At 46.1% G+C, this 14,661-nt stretch overlaps 2 protein-coding genes across 2 annotated transcripts; both read right to left on the bottom strand.

Moving 5' to 3' along the window:
• Positions 1-109: 109 nt before the first annotated feature.
• stx3a (syntaxin 3a) lies at positions 110-6,808 on the bottom strand. The gene is made up of 10 exons (XM_085275760.1): positions 6,432-6,808; positions 5,898-5,972; positions 5,683-5,782; positions 5,528-5,602; positions 5,303-5,373; positions 4,918-5,026; positions 4,176-4,249; positions 3,223-3,357; positions 2,649-2,759; positions 110-1,731 (listed from the first exon to the last, which is right to left on the bottom strand). Exons 1-10 carry the CDS (start codon positions 6,459-6,461, stop codon positions 1,654-1,656), a joined length of 858 nt encoding a protein of 285 aa, XP_085131886.1. The 5' UTR covers positions 6,462-6,808; the 3' UTR covers positions 110-1,653.
• Positions 6,809-6,994: 186 nt separating this feature from the next.
• On the bottom strand, positions 6,995-10,403 carry tmem109 (transmembrane protein 109). Its single transcript, XM_085275761.1, has 3 exons — positions 10,116-10,403; positions 9,780-9,882; positions 6,995-8,824 (listed from the first exon to the last, which is right to left on the bottom strand). Exons 1-3 carry the CDS (start codon positions 10,188-10,190, stop codon positions 8,451-8,453), a joined length of 552 nt encoding a protein of 183 aa, XP_085131887.1. The 5' UTR covers positions 10,191-10,403; the 3' UTR covers positions 6,995-8,450.
• Positions 10,404-14,661: the final 4,258 nt, after the last annotated feature.

Raw genomic sequence — 14,661 nt, forward strand, 5'->3', positions numbered from 1 at the left:
TGCGTAGCGCTCGTGATTGGTGGCAGGGACTGTTTGTCAAACGCGTACAGCTTGAGTACGGCGAGCGAGAGGAAAACGTCGGCAAACGCTATGGTGAAATAAAATGGAAGTGGAAGTGTAGTAACTGACAGATTGACTTTTATTCAAAAAGTGAAGAAAACTACAAACGATGCACTTTTACAAATAGTTCGCCGTGCTCAGAGCCACGGCCTTCAGTCAGCAGCAGACACAAACACACAGCGTGTACAAAGAAGCTAACGATGAAGCGCTGGAAGCATCGGCAGACCAGACCTTACAGCGTGTCCCTGTGAATGCACACCTCAATCCCCGGAATTTGATATTTAGCGGTCCTAGGATCAAATTTGAATATGAATAAAATCTGTGATAGTTCATTGTCACACAACAGCTGCCTGTCGATAATCGATGACCTCTCCCGGCAGGACAAATCTTCCAGGTTATTTTTCTGAACACACTGCGCAACTAAATAGTCTGCCATCAGTTTGTTCAGACGCCTCAGAAAACTTCCAATTGGAATTTTATTGGAATACACATTTTCAAAAATATTGATATAGGAGAGCAGGCTCTCAGTTCACGAGTGGGCTGTACTGCATCCAACACCACAGTGTGGGTCAGAGCAAGTGCCAGAATAACAAGCATAAAAACAGACACACAAGCACATTATACAAACATGAGAGTTCAGTCGTAATAAACACAAATAACAACGATCTAAACCAAATACCTGAATCATCAAATGATTTGTATTTCTAATCTTACACATTTAAAATGAACATCAATTCCTGAGTCACACTATCTAAGATGAGCCATTTTTAATCACTTCAAGGTTAAAAGCTCACTACGTGGATTTTTACTGTGAATCCTAAAGGCCTCTCGACGGGCCTGCTGTGGACACGGGGCAGGATGCAGTCTACAGCACAGGTGTGTCAGGTACCAGCACCTGCTGTAATCACTCTAATATTAATGGACACCCTCTGCTGTTTATTCCTTACACAGCAACACAACAGCTAATCTTCCTAATAAAAGCTTTTCATGGCTGCATTATTCAAAAGTTGTTTACAAATCAGGTGCACTTTCCTGAATATGGATATGATAAGTGGACAAATCAGTGAATGAAAATGAAATGGAGCATGCTAGCAGTCACACTCAGTAATTCACAGGCTTGGCCCTGATTGTTGGTGACCTTTCATGCTGCACATTTTCAAATTCCAAGTTTGGTTCTGAAAAATCGCTCCACAGCAGATCAACTGCAGCAGGGTTAGGGTAAGACGTATCACACACATTTGCACTGAGCACAGCTAAGTAATGATGAGCTGATGCTAACACATTAAACATGCATGTAGCCCTATGATGTGGACATTCTTGGTGGGATTATTGACGTGTCGGTCGCTGCACTGAAAGGTCTCCAGCTTTTCTTTTCTGTTTTGTGCACACAGTCATATTCAGTTTGTTATTGGACAGGTTAGGGACACAGACTGGAGCGAGGCCATGAAGAAGAAAGCTATCGTCATGTTTTTCTGATTGAACTGATCATAAATGTGGCGCTTTGTTCCTGATATGTAATGAAATTAGAGCAAACTGAGTGTCCTGCGGCCTCCCGTGGCCTCAGATGGTGGGAGACTTTCTTCATTAGGGTCTCTATTTGATGAAGCTGTAGACAAATGAACCCAGGACGACAGCCAAAATCACGCAGCAGCAGAAGATCATCATTTGTTTCTGGAGAGACAAGTTGGTTCGGGGGGGGAGGGGTCAGAGACAGAAGGTGGTGTTAAACAAGATGACTCCCGGTCAGGCCGAGCAAGACTAAAGCACACCCTACATCTACAGCCCAGGCCCCCAGGGTCTGAACAGGGCCCTAAAGTGCCCAAAACACAACAGTCTCAAAGTGACCGGAGCACACAAGCCAGTGAGGTTTAACCCGTTTGCTTCACAAAAAGACATTTTTCCCCAGAAGGATCTGAACGTGGCTGCACCACGCTGTAGCACGCTGTAACACGCTGTAGCACGCTGTAGCACGCTGTAACACGCTGTAGCACGCTGTAGCACGCTGTAGCACGCTGTAACACGCTGTAGCACGCTGTAGCACGCTGTAACACGCTGTAGCACGCTGTAACACGCTGTAACACGCTGTAGCACGCTGTAGCACGCTGTAACACGCTGTAGCACGCTGTAACACGCTGTAGCACGCTGTAGCACGCTGTAGCACGCTGTAGCACGCTGTAACACGCTGTAACACGCTGTAGCACGCTGTAACACGCTGTAGCACGCTGTAACACGCTGTAGCACGCTGTAGCACGCTGTAACACGCTGTAGCACGCTGTAGCACGCTGTAACACGCTGTAGCACGCTGTAGCACGCTGTAACACGCTGTAGCACGCTGTAGCACGCTGTAGCACGCTGTGACATGCTGTAGCAGGAACATGGCTCAGATGGTAAGCTACTCAGAGACGCACTGCAGCAGGAACAGCAGCAGGTGTTTCTTACTCACGGGTACAGTCAGCGTGTGCAACTTCAGCATCTAACCTTCACTAGTGGTTTGTCTGCTCGATGATAGGCCGATGCCATCGTTACAGGAAACACTGACCCAGAGCACTAACGCATTGCCACAGTCCCTCTCTCCTCTCTGCACTCACCCTGCGGGCCTCCTGCTGGTATTTGGCAGCCTTCTTGGTGTCGGCCACGGCTCTCTCGACAAAGCCCACCGACTGGTCCATGTTGCTTTCGATTCTGTCAATCATCCCACCCTAGCAGGGCACACAACACGAGAGACAACACAAAGTTAATGAAAGTAAGATTTGTGCCTGTCTGCTGTTTACACAGGAAGTGGGAGCGTACCCCACTGTGTCAGAAACACATGACTTTTCTTATCGGCTGCACACTGAAGCTTCAGTCATGAAAGGACTTAGTCACAGTTAAACAAGCTCTGTGCAAGATGGGCTTTTTGGGGAAACAGGGCGAGTTACTGTTGAAAAGCTTTAAAAGAATAACTTGTGCTGTGCACGACTCTATGTACAGTAGAACTAAACAGGGCTACTATTCAGTTTCACAAACCATGCAAGTCAGCAGAAAGTGGAAGAAGGAGAAGCAAGCCTTCATGTTTTATAACACGGCTAAAATGGAAGAAGTGCAGCTCAGAGGGTGAGAATAGTTTGTTAATCGAGAACTGTGAATGCTCGAGAATACTTTGGGCTGCAGGATCTCACAAACCTGGTTCTCAACCAGCATGGCAATATCAACAAACATGTCGTGGAGTTCTTTAATGCTGCTCTCCAGCCTCATGATGTCTTTGTGACGAGCCTCGATCTCATTCAGGGCCTGCTGGTTGATCTTAGAGTCCATGATCTGTGGGGGAGGGAGTGTGAGGTGACCAGAGACACACAACTTAAAAGAATACACCACAAACAAGTGGATGTTCACAAACAGAGGGTCTGCTAGTGCCAAACTACAGGTTAAAACAAATCACATCTGCCTGTAAGTCCAGCTAACATCTCCCAGTTTGCTGTAACGACACTAAATAGTAAGAAACGTGCCTACATAACAAACACACACCGAGACAAGCAGAGAATCACTGCATTTGAAAAGCCGAGAATTTAATGGAATGACTGCACTGCCTATCAAATACATAACAATTTGTTTTCTGTTGATTAGCTGACTTAATTATTTCTCCTTATAATTAAAAATAGTTGTGAAATGAAAGTTGTGCTGACCCGTGTGCTAGAACAGTCTACAGCTCCAAATCACAACAACGGTCACCTCAAGGTGCTTTAAAGTAGATCCCTACAGACAGAAAACTGCCACAGTCATGTGACCCCTATGAGCAGCACTTGGCGACAGTGGGAAGGAAAAACTCCCTTTTAACAGGAAGAAACCTCCAGCAGAACCAGGCTCAGGGGGTGAGGGGACATTTCCCTGACAAGTTTTCATGTAACACACAGAGAGAATTCACATGGAGATGTCATTAAATGACAGTGGAGCGGAGATCACAGTGACACCATCAAACACAAACCAGCAGGACAATAGTTCCTGGTTTATAACAGCCTCTGCGCTCCACAACCCACTAAGAGTTCGTGCCTCTGGCCAAAGACGCTGGTTTGCTGCAGGTGTTTGTGTGCGCATGCATGCACATGCATGCACGTGCATGTGCATGCATGCAGGCTTACCCCTGCTGTGAAGACTGCAGAGTTTCCTCCCTCCAGCATCTCATCCAACTCTTCATCGGTCGTTGTTTTTCCAGCTGAACAGATCACAGAGACAAGAACTTGTTCATGCACCAGCCAGTAGAAACATGACTGTACACACAACAGCATGTGATTACACTGACAATACTACGAGGTGCCTGTTGTATTAATACTTTGATTGATGTAAAAGGTGGTTGTTAACCTTTAGGGCTGATGTGACACAGTAAAACCATAAAAACACCACGTTGGCTATTTTTATGGTAAATGGTCTGTATTTATACAGCGCTTTACTAGTCCCTAAGGACCCCAAAGCGCTTTACATATCCAGTCATCCACCCATTCACACACACGGCTCTTTCTGTCAGATATTTGTCATTTTATTTAAAAACTAAAACATGTATCTGAGCACAGTACACAACAATAAGTTGGCACATAAATATGTTTAAAGCGTAGCAGCTGTCAGTGCTTAAAGAAAGTCGAATTCTCTTTAGTCTGACGGCCTGAACCTGATAAAACCTACGATAGAGGACAGGAGACGGCAGCGTTAGCACTGTGACTAGGGTCCAGGGGAACGACTGTGAGGTTTTAAGGAGCATTTAGATCATTTATGCTGTGAATCTCTTCACATATTGTAAAAAAAAAGGGAAATATAAAGGATCCCGAAGCTGTGGTTTCCTCCACATCAAGCTTAAACGTAACCATATCATCAGCAGCTGGCACTCACTGATCTCCAGCTGGCGGGCGATCCGTCCCTTGCTCTTGTCTCTGAAGTCCACCTGAGCCTCGTTGTACTTTGTCATCACCTCTACAAACTTTTTGGCCAGAATGGCATGCTGGGGGAGACAAGAACACAGACACTCCAATGACAGGCTCTCACACACACGGTGGGCGAGCTTCACAGTCGAGCCTGAGGACAGAGGACTGCACCGACACTGAATGTAAAAGGATGTGTGTGTGTGTGTGTGTGTGTGTGTGTGGAGCCTGCTACACTCGGTGGATCTGAACGTGACGTGTGGATGTTTAAGGCATCACAAGAGAAACAGCAGCGTGCTGCGCTCTGTCTGTGTGGTCGGGTCGGGTGAATCAGAGCTACTGTACGACTGCCTGACCTGTGACTTGCGTATCCTGAGGTCGGCCGAGGCCCTCTCGTCGGCGTTTGACTCCAGCTGGCGCTCGATACCTGACGCACACACGGACAATGTTCACCACTGCTTTTACTCACACATGTAAACAACACATTAGGCGTGCCACAGAGACACATTCTGATCACACGTATGTTTGTACAAACGGGAACCAGACAGTGTGCCGGAGAAGGAAACCAAACCAATACCGACTCTTCAGTTTGTTTCTTGCATTGTTGGCCGACTTTTTAATCTCATTGGTGAGAGCCTCGACATCATCCTGTGTTTCTGCAAGAGGTGGAAATGGAGCGTCACGCACACACACTGAGAATCACAGGCAGCACATTTGAACACGTTATCTGCATTACTCTGGTCGGAGGTCGGGGCAGACAGGATGGTGGAGTAGAGTTTTTTGATTTCTGTAACACTCTCGTCAATCTTGTCAATACTGCTGCGGATGTCTTCAATCTGACAGACGCACACACGCACGCACACACACACACACACACGGAGGCATCAAAGAGTAGAAATGCATTTTGTGTTATGATGCATGTAAAGTGGAGCAGACAGACACACTGCATACCTGAGCAAAGAAATCATCCATGAAAGCCTCACTCTCCACAGGAACCTCAATATCATCACCACCTGCATCGCTCTTCTGTTACACACACACAGACACACACTATTAACTGACGTTTTCTGTCTCTGTGATAAGACAAGAACATTTGTACTGAGCCTGAAACGACTTCCTGTGTGTGAGTCACATGACACCAGCTGCACTTTGAATCGGTGCCTGACACGTCTAAAATAAACGATGATTAATTGTCGTTTGTGTGATTAGCAGCTCCTCACATTAAAGAAAGATTGATGAGGACTTACTGATTTCACTATAAATTCAGTCAGAATATAAAAGAATGAGAAGAAAGCAGTTCCTGTATCTTTTGGAAACATGACTTTGAGTTTCACGTCTGCGGCTAACATCTCTGACATTCAGTTGAGCTCCACAGTGGGGCAGTCGCCTCGCACCATGACATCTATAGTACAGACTAGTCAGGCCCCGTGCGAACAACGCAGGCGCCATCGACGAGAAGGCAAACAGCGGCACAGTCCTGCTTACCTCCTTCAGCTGAGCCAGGCGGTCTTTCATCTTCAGAAGTCTTGGTTGAATTAAAGAAACACAGAGAAAGAAACAGCTAGTGTGTAGCTGGAGTGTGGCAGGTGTGCTCTCTGAGGTCCACAGAGCTGCTGCCTCTACACCTGCCCACAGAAACGTTTGCTTCAATGAATCCGCAGAACTAAGAAGAGAACAGACTTCTGAGGGTGAAATAACTCATGCGTGCAAACCAATGAATGCCTTGCTCGTGTGGATGGTTGTGTCTGAGACAAGTTGTGATCAACCTAACCTGAGGTCCCACTAAGCCTCTATCCCCTAAGAGCGGATTAGGACGACAGTGTTGACCACGATAAACCTCTTCCTGGTCCCTCCTCCCACACGGCAGCCTGTGGATTTTCTCTTTGGAAAGGAGAGCAGAAGTTGGCCTTTGTCTTAGGATGTGTTACTACTGTGTCTTATTATTTGTATAGATAAGAAAGCACCATGAATAAGGATGACGTCTGCGGCGGGGGGGCTGAGTGATAAGAGCAGGCAGCAGTCTCCTGTGACCTGCTGTCCCTCGGATGCACGAACGAGCCAGTCCCAGCAGCAGAGCTGTCCCAGCCCTGACCCACCTCACAGCACCGTGAAGCACGTGTTCAGCGGTGGAGGAAGGGGCACGCTCCCCACCCAGCACTCCATCACAGGCCAGGCTGCCCAGCCTGCTCCACCAGGTCCCTGCTTCGTCACTGCCAGGACAACCCCACCCTCATGGAGGATGACTGTCCCCGACTCTGAAGCAGGGACTGCTTGGACCCAAAATGCTCATTTAAGCCATTTGTTCCACGTCTGTAACAAATGAGTTTATTCCCACGTCACAGATGGCAGTACGACTCTTTCACCACACCGATCCTGCAGCGCATTTATCGTTATTTGGTGCTTTGATTACAACATTTCCACGTTTGTGTTGAAGCTACAAAACAACCATAACTAGAGCTGTTTACTTATTATTTACCCATCACAAGAACAATAGAACATTTGTGACGTGGAGGAAAAACTCTCAGTACGTGAATGTTGTCTGTGAAACAGTCAAGAGGTGCAGGTCCCATCTGTTCCTGTGCAAATGATTCAAAGGAGCCTACGCTGATTAAAAAATGAACACAAATGACAGGCTGGGACTGCAGCAGATCAGACATCCTGAAAGTGTCCACGCTACCTGCACCTTTTCCTCCACAGCTGGATTTGAGCCTGGGAGACTCAGGAGCAGACCTTACATTTACATCAGTCCAGCACCATTCATCATCTTCATCTGTTTCTTTGTTAACGCTGCAGGTAGCTCAGACGATGCAGGCTCAACATCCCCATTTTTAAATATAGTTAAAGTACAAGTAGACATGCACCAGTCCAACCAGAACCAAGGCCCTACTTCCAGCACGACTCTGAGCGAGAGACTGTGTGACGCGACGTCATGCTCAAACTTGTTTTTTTACTTGGTGAAAAGAAAAAGGAGCGCATGTTTTTGAAAAGTTATTTATTAGTGGAATGACTGAAAACAGGCCTGAGATTAGGAGTCCATCACCTGATCGATGTGTCAGCTTGTCCTGCACCTCCTCCTGATTCACTGCAGCTGAAGTGCAACTACATTCAGTGAGAAGAAAACGCCTCTGTGATCTGACAGGACCACACGTAGAGGAGCCAGAGCCAGTCGATGCAGCTGCTGGTGTAACGAGCGCCTCCACCAGCTGCTGCTCGCAGGGCAAATCTAACAGAAGTTGGGGTGAGGCATTGGGCTCTGGGAGAGCACTGTGTTTAGGGAGAGGAACGGTGGAAGAGGAGAAAGTGTTTTTCATTAAACTTCATCCAAATATGTGGGCGTATCTGGGAGGGAGCTGCATCCAATCAACTCGTCTACGAGCTCGATCTGCTCCCGCTCAGCAGTCTGTTGGGAATGTGCCGTGCTTTCTGTGAATTTGAAGAACGATCCTAAATGCAGAGATCCTCGGGCGACTGTCGTTTGACTTGGCTGTCAGAAGATTCTCTCCGTCACTCTTCTGTCCTCGTCCACCTCTCCATCTCCCTCAGCCGTCTCTCCAGGATCTTCACCTGCTCCTCGAGGCGAGCAGTTTGATTAGCCGCACTGGAACTTCCCCGAGTCCCGACGTTCAGCAGGACGCAGACACACAGCAGGACAGCCAGTCGGATGGCCATTGCCTCCGTGCCCACGTTGTAGTCGCTCAGGATGAGCACAAAACAGGTTAAAGCGACTCCGACTTTCAGAAACCACAGGGCGCACATCAGAGTGGAGGCAACCGATCGGAAGGCAAGAGAAATCAGCCAGTAGCAGATGAGAGCTGCGAGGACCCACTGAATGACGAAGATCAGGCCCTCTGGGGTCACTTTGTTGGTAGGAAGGCTAACTGTGGAAAAAAGCACCAGAAATTACATTTCATACAAAGCTGCTCATTTCCACTGACACTCTTACTGCGACGCTACAGATGGGAGCTATCACCGGGTTCTCATTGGCTCTGCTGTGAGAGGCTCCACCATCTCTGACTGCATACCAAAGACATTACATCATGCAGATGAACTACACGCTGTCTGGTCAAATGTTTGTGCACGCTGAAAGTGTTTCCTCTCCTTGTTGGAGTTATTACTCTACAAAGTTACGTGTTACACTAATTTCACATTACTCCTTTCCTGAAACTCACGGTCTCATTTAACAACATAAACCCAGCTGCTGGTTTGCAGGACGCACACGTGTGATCTGTGTCGGAGTATTCAGGTCTGAGCACAGAGCAAACATGTTAGCATGCTGTCTGTGCAGCTGATGCTGTTAGCAGCAGAATGCAGCTGCATGTGTCCAGTTTACTTTACCATCACGCTCTCGTCCTTGTGCAGTAATAATAAAAGTAACATCCATGCTCACGCTGCAGACTGAGCCATTATTTTCCTCCTCCTGCACACCAACTGAAATCAGCTGATTGGAGAACCAATAACCAGGATCAATAGGCAGGCAGAATAACAGTGCCAGCGAGTTAAACTACTGGCATGAACCAGCTCTTGTACGGAGTCGCTCATATTGAGATTCTCGCCTCTATGTGAAGCGCAGCAAGCTTCAGTTCGATTCTAATAAAGTCATTCAGCTGATCCATCCAACAGATACAGGTCCAAGGCTCCATGGATCTCTGATTAAAAGGTTTATGCTCAGCAGGTTAAGCACCTACCAAACATTTTTATCCAAAAGGGGAGTCAAGGCTGGAAAAACAACTTTGCCCACAGTCTCTGGCTTTGATGGCACCACAAGGTGGCAGCAACCACTTCTGCTATATTTGAACTGGTCTTGAGTGCAGCCCAGAAACAAACGATGCTCACCTTGGATCCCAGAGGCCTGCAGTAACTGGGAGACGTAGTGCAGCAGGACATTGAGAGCACCGGCCACGCTGCCTGCAACCACAGCTAGGACCTGAGAGAAAGGCTGCAGAGGCAGGTTTGTTTCAGACAACAGTGAGGGTAAGAACACAGAGAAACGGCCAAAGTTCACTGATGTGACTGTCAGCGAGAGCGAACAGTCCCTAAACTGCTTATGTCGAATTATTATGGTTTCTAATCAGGGCTAGTGTGGTGATAAAACCTGATCGTGTACACACAAGTTCAAAACTGGATGCCGAGAATCCGCTCCACGGAGACCGGACTACTTCCGCTTCTTACCTTCGGCACCAGCCTGCCCAGGTAGGTCGTGCCCTGCTCGGCCAAGTCAGCCAGGGTGTCCCGGACTTGCTGCATGGTCTCTGGTAGAGTCTCAAACTCCGTCTCCCCCTAAACTGAGAGCACAAAGCCCGCCAAAAACGCTTCCGTGAGCACTGCTTCTTAATCACACTGTCTACTCCGAAGAACTACAAAGGAAACTACATCCAGCTACAAGTACACAACTTTACCGCGGTCAAGTTTTTCCAGCAGGATGTGGAAAAAGTCCGTATGAATAAAGGACGTCTGCCCCCTGCTGGGACGAGTGTGCAGCTGCATGCAACATGAAACAGTCTTATGTACCCGACAGTACTCTACAGTACAACACTACTCTATTACACATCACAGTACTCTACAACAGTACGCTACGGTACGCTGCACTGCACTGCACACGGACTGAGCTGTGGTTGTTTGTTGCCGTTGTTTATCTGTGCAGGTGAGAAGTCTGTTCTCTCTCATGTTGGTAATGTTAGGGTGCAGTTAGAGAATATTTAAATTCAATGCTCAAACAGGATGGTGCAGCAGACCTCACAGGAACACTGGTAAAAACCTCTGGCAGCTGACACAGTCTAATAAAACAGTTTAAAGAAACAGGAACGAGGAAAGGGAAGTATGTGCCACTGTTGGTTCTTGTGTTTCGTTCTCATGCTCTCCTTTTCTCTCTTCTCTTTCTGCTCAGCCACAAACTGGTTGTGGCCCCAATAGGCCAGTTTAGACCTTTTTGGAGGGGTGCCCAGACACCCCTAGATTTCATCACAGCAGTAATTATCTGCAATTATAATAGCAAATAATTCGATGTGATTCTCTAGTTCAAACAATTAGTGTGTGATTGTCAGTGCAAAGAAGGAGTAAGGAGGATGGAGAGAGAGACAACAGAGAGTCTGTTTAAGAGCAGGAAGAACCAGGTGAGTTGTCCACTGACCTGGTTCTTCCAGGTGAGTTGTTTGGTGTTTTTCGAAAAACGATTTTTCTCAAAATAACCTGACATGCATCTCATGGGTGCATTTCAGTAGCTTATGATACGAATGGTAGCATTTAAGAGATGGCAGCATTAATGTTACTTGTTTGAAAAGGTAACAAGCTTTAACACGTAACACACGTTTTGCCATATGGCAGTAAAAATAACACAGAAACGTATTCAGTGATATTTGTAAGTAAGTAAGTAAAATTTTATTTATATAGCACATTTCTAGATAAAAGATCACAAAGTGCTTCACAAGGTATAAAACAAAAACAGTCAAAAGTTAACAAAATGCAATTTTAAAAAGATGTTTTTAGCTGTTTTTTAAAAGTAATCACTGAGTCTGCAGATCTTAAGTTCTGAGGAAGAGAGTCCACAGTCTGGCGGCCACAGTGGCAAAAGCTCTGTCACCCTTGGTTTTCAGTCTTGTATACTGAATAACAAGTAGGCCCTGATCACAAGACCTCAGGGACCTGCTAGGGGCATAGGGCTGTAAAAGTTCAATGGTGTAGGCTGGTGCTTGTTCTTGAAGAGCCTTAAAGGTCAGAACCAGAATCTTAAGATGGACTCTGAATTCAACGGGGAGCCAGTGCAGCTGTATAAGCAACGGTGTTACATGAGAGTATTTAGATGTTTTGTCAGAAGCCTTGCTGCAGCATTTTGGACAATCTGCAGACGCTCCAGGGAGTTTTTGTTTAGACATGTAAACAGTGAATTACAGTAGTCCAATCGTGATGAAATGAATGCATGAATAACAATCTCCAGTTCAGTATGAGACACTGTAGGGCTCAATTTAGTAATGCTTCTTAAATGATAGAAGCAGGACCGAACCAGAGATTTGACGTGGACATCCAGGGTAGGAGCAGAATCAAAGGTTACCCCGAGGTTCCTGATAGACGGTTTCACAAATGTTGAAAGAGGACCAAGAGCATTCATTATGTCAGGTACATGTCTGTCTGGAGCACATACAAGAACTTCAGTCCTTTCTTCATTAGGTTGGAGGAAGTTGTCGGCCATCCAACCTTTGATGGTTTCTAAGCACACATTTAGAATCTGCAGCTTAGAAACATCTTCAGGTTTAAAAGACACGTACAGCTGGATGTCGTCTGCTGCTGCAGGACATCCAAAATCCTTCAGTGGGAACACACTGGTTCTAATACAGCACTTATCTATTGTACCGGAGCACTTTGATCACTTCATGCAACATCACTCACTCACTCATACGAGTGTGGCCGGATGGCTAAACTCCAGCTTCCGCGGCTGGCTAGGGCGATCCTCAGCTGCATATTGTGCTGGTATTGCAAAACTGGTACTGCCTCTCCTGGTTGCTCCCAGTTTGTGGAGAGTCATTGTGGTTTTATCTTATTTTATATTAATAAATGAAACTGTTAATGTTTGAGCCGGCCTCAGTGTGCATCCCTGAACCTGTGCAAACGTTGTTGGGTATTTTATTCCCAAACGATTTTATTTCCTGGGGTGAAATTCCCCTAGGTGGTGTCATTGTATTACACTTTTTTAATAGCCCCGCCGACCACTTGGTCACACAAGCACTTGTGTTGTATGAATGAAAGTGCTTTCCATGTGACCTTCACACTGCAGTGAACACATCTGAGAACAACGTGGATTCAGTGTCTTGCCCAGAAATACTTTGGCTTGCAGAGTGGAGCAGCCAGGGATTACACCACCTCTACAGCCGGTGTGGATGGTTGTGGACTGCTCCGCTTGACTACACAGCCAGCTGGATTAGTAGAGTCTTGGTCTGTCAACCTTCTGAAGTGCTCGGCCTCCCAGAGACTGCTGACTGTTATACTGAGTACTTTTTGTAATGCTGAGCATCAGATTAGTTTTTTCCTTTGCTGTGGAGGTATGATCAATGTATGATACGTCTTTAAGACTTCAGCATACATACTGGCACCCAAAGTAAACTACAAATTAAGCTCACGGACAGTCAGGCCTCCTTTCTTTAGCTTTGACAAATATTGATGGGTCTGTCTAGCACAAACCCCTCGCTGGAACGCGACAACTCTACTAAAGCAAGACGCAAGCCACCAAAGTTCTGTGTTACTCGTGCACGAGGGAGAGAACTGACGAGCGTTCTGTCGCTCACCCCATCGCTCACCCCATCGCTCACCCCATCGCTCACCCCATCGCTCTCGTCTGCTCCCTCGTAGCACTGCTCTTTATTGAGGTTACATGAATATGCATAGATTCATTAACATATCGTGTGTGGTCAAGATGTGACCCTGTGAACAACTCCCCTAAATCTGCTGGCCTGGACGTCCAGCAGTTCAGCTAAACAAAAGGTGCTTATACCAAAGCAGACATGGATGAGTTTACCATAAAACAAGGTACGAACTCTCTCATGACCCTAGGATGTGTACGTATATCAGAGGGAGGCACACCGGCTTTGCAGACTGCTAAGGATCAGACATCATATCAATATGCAATGATTATACACCTCTAAAATATATGGTTATATATTTCTAAGCATAAATGACAATCCACAATATAAACCTAACAAATAGGAAGTCATTTTTCTATCTTGTAATAAATCTGTAGAGTTTGGTTCTAGTCTTTCACTGACTACTACTGTTACGAACCCAGTAAAGAAAGGAAAACTATCCAAACAACTCCAGGCAATAAAAACCAAACAAAAATATAAATACAGCAAATTTTATTCCAACATGCTCTAAAATGCTTCAGCGTTTTGTCCTGAAGATGGCAGCAGGAGGCCTGTAAGTGCCCTCATAATGTTTTAAATGTCTTTTTTGTCATCTTATAAACTTTAATTCTCACCGTAGAAAGAGCTGGTTATTCTTTATTTACGAAGAAGGCCTGCAGGTTGGTCATTTTTAATGGAACAGGAAATGCCAGCACTGCAGATTTGCAGTGTATACAGCAAGATAAAATGGTTAACAACAGAGTAGCTGTCCTTCACAAACCACCGTGTAAGTTTGAAAACATCTCTGTGTTGGCCCTGCGTCAGTCTAACCCAGGCGACACTCTGGAGCCTCCAAAGCCTCTTCAACCAAGCTGTACCAACAAACCTGACCAAACTAACAAATACTGAAACAATGATACTGTAAAGTGTCTCCACAGAGATGCTAAGGTGAATAAGAAAAGTGAGAAAAAAGCTCCAAGTGAAACTGAGAGAACTCAAAAGGACTGTGACAGAAACTCACAACAGGAATCACAATGTGGCCCATTCCCCTGTGTAGCACTGCTGAACTGGAAGTTTGGGTCCTCCCACTATTCAAATTCCACTTTAATCTCTGGGCAAGTTGTTAAATTTACTTTAGTATAGAACACTTTCTGGTCTTTTTGACCACTCAGAGCACTTTACATACATACCTGTGAGCTATAAAATTAGTCTCAAGTGAGGACGCTAACACCTGATGACAGAGGTGCTTCATTTGTTGCACAGTCCAGTGTTGACAGTGTGCTTTTGTCTCACGCAGTGGGTTTGATGTGTTTATTCATTTATGACGTTTTCAAATTTTACACAAAATACTGTCAAAGATGGCACGAACAATTCTCTTAACACCAATC

This window comes from Mchenga conophoros, linkage group LG6 (genome assembly GCF_057382185.1).
Source record: "Mchenga conophoros isolate Kocher_MC1m ecotype Shallow Benthic linkage group LG6, M_conophoros_male_GT1.1, whole genome shotgun sequence".
Classification (NCBI taxonomy): domain Eukaryota; kingdom Metazoa; phylum Chordata; class Actinopteri; order Cichliformes; family Cichlidae; genus Mchenga; species Mchenga conophoros.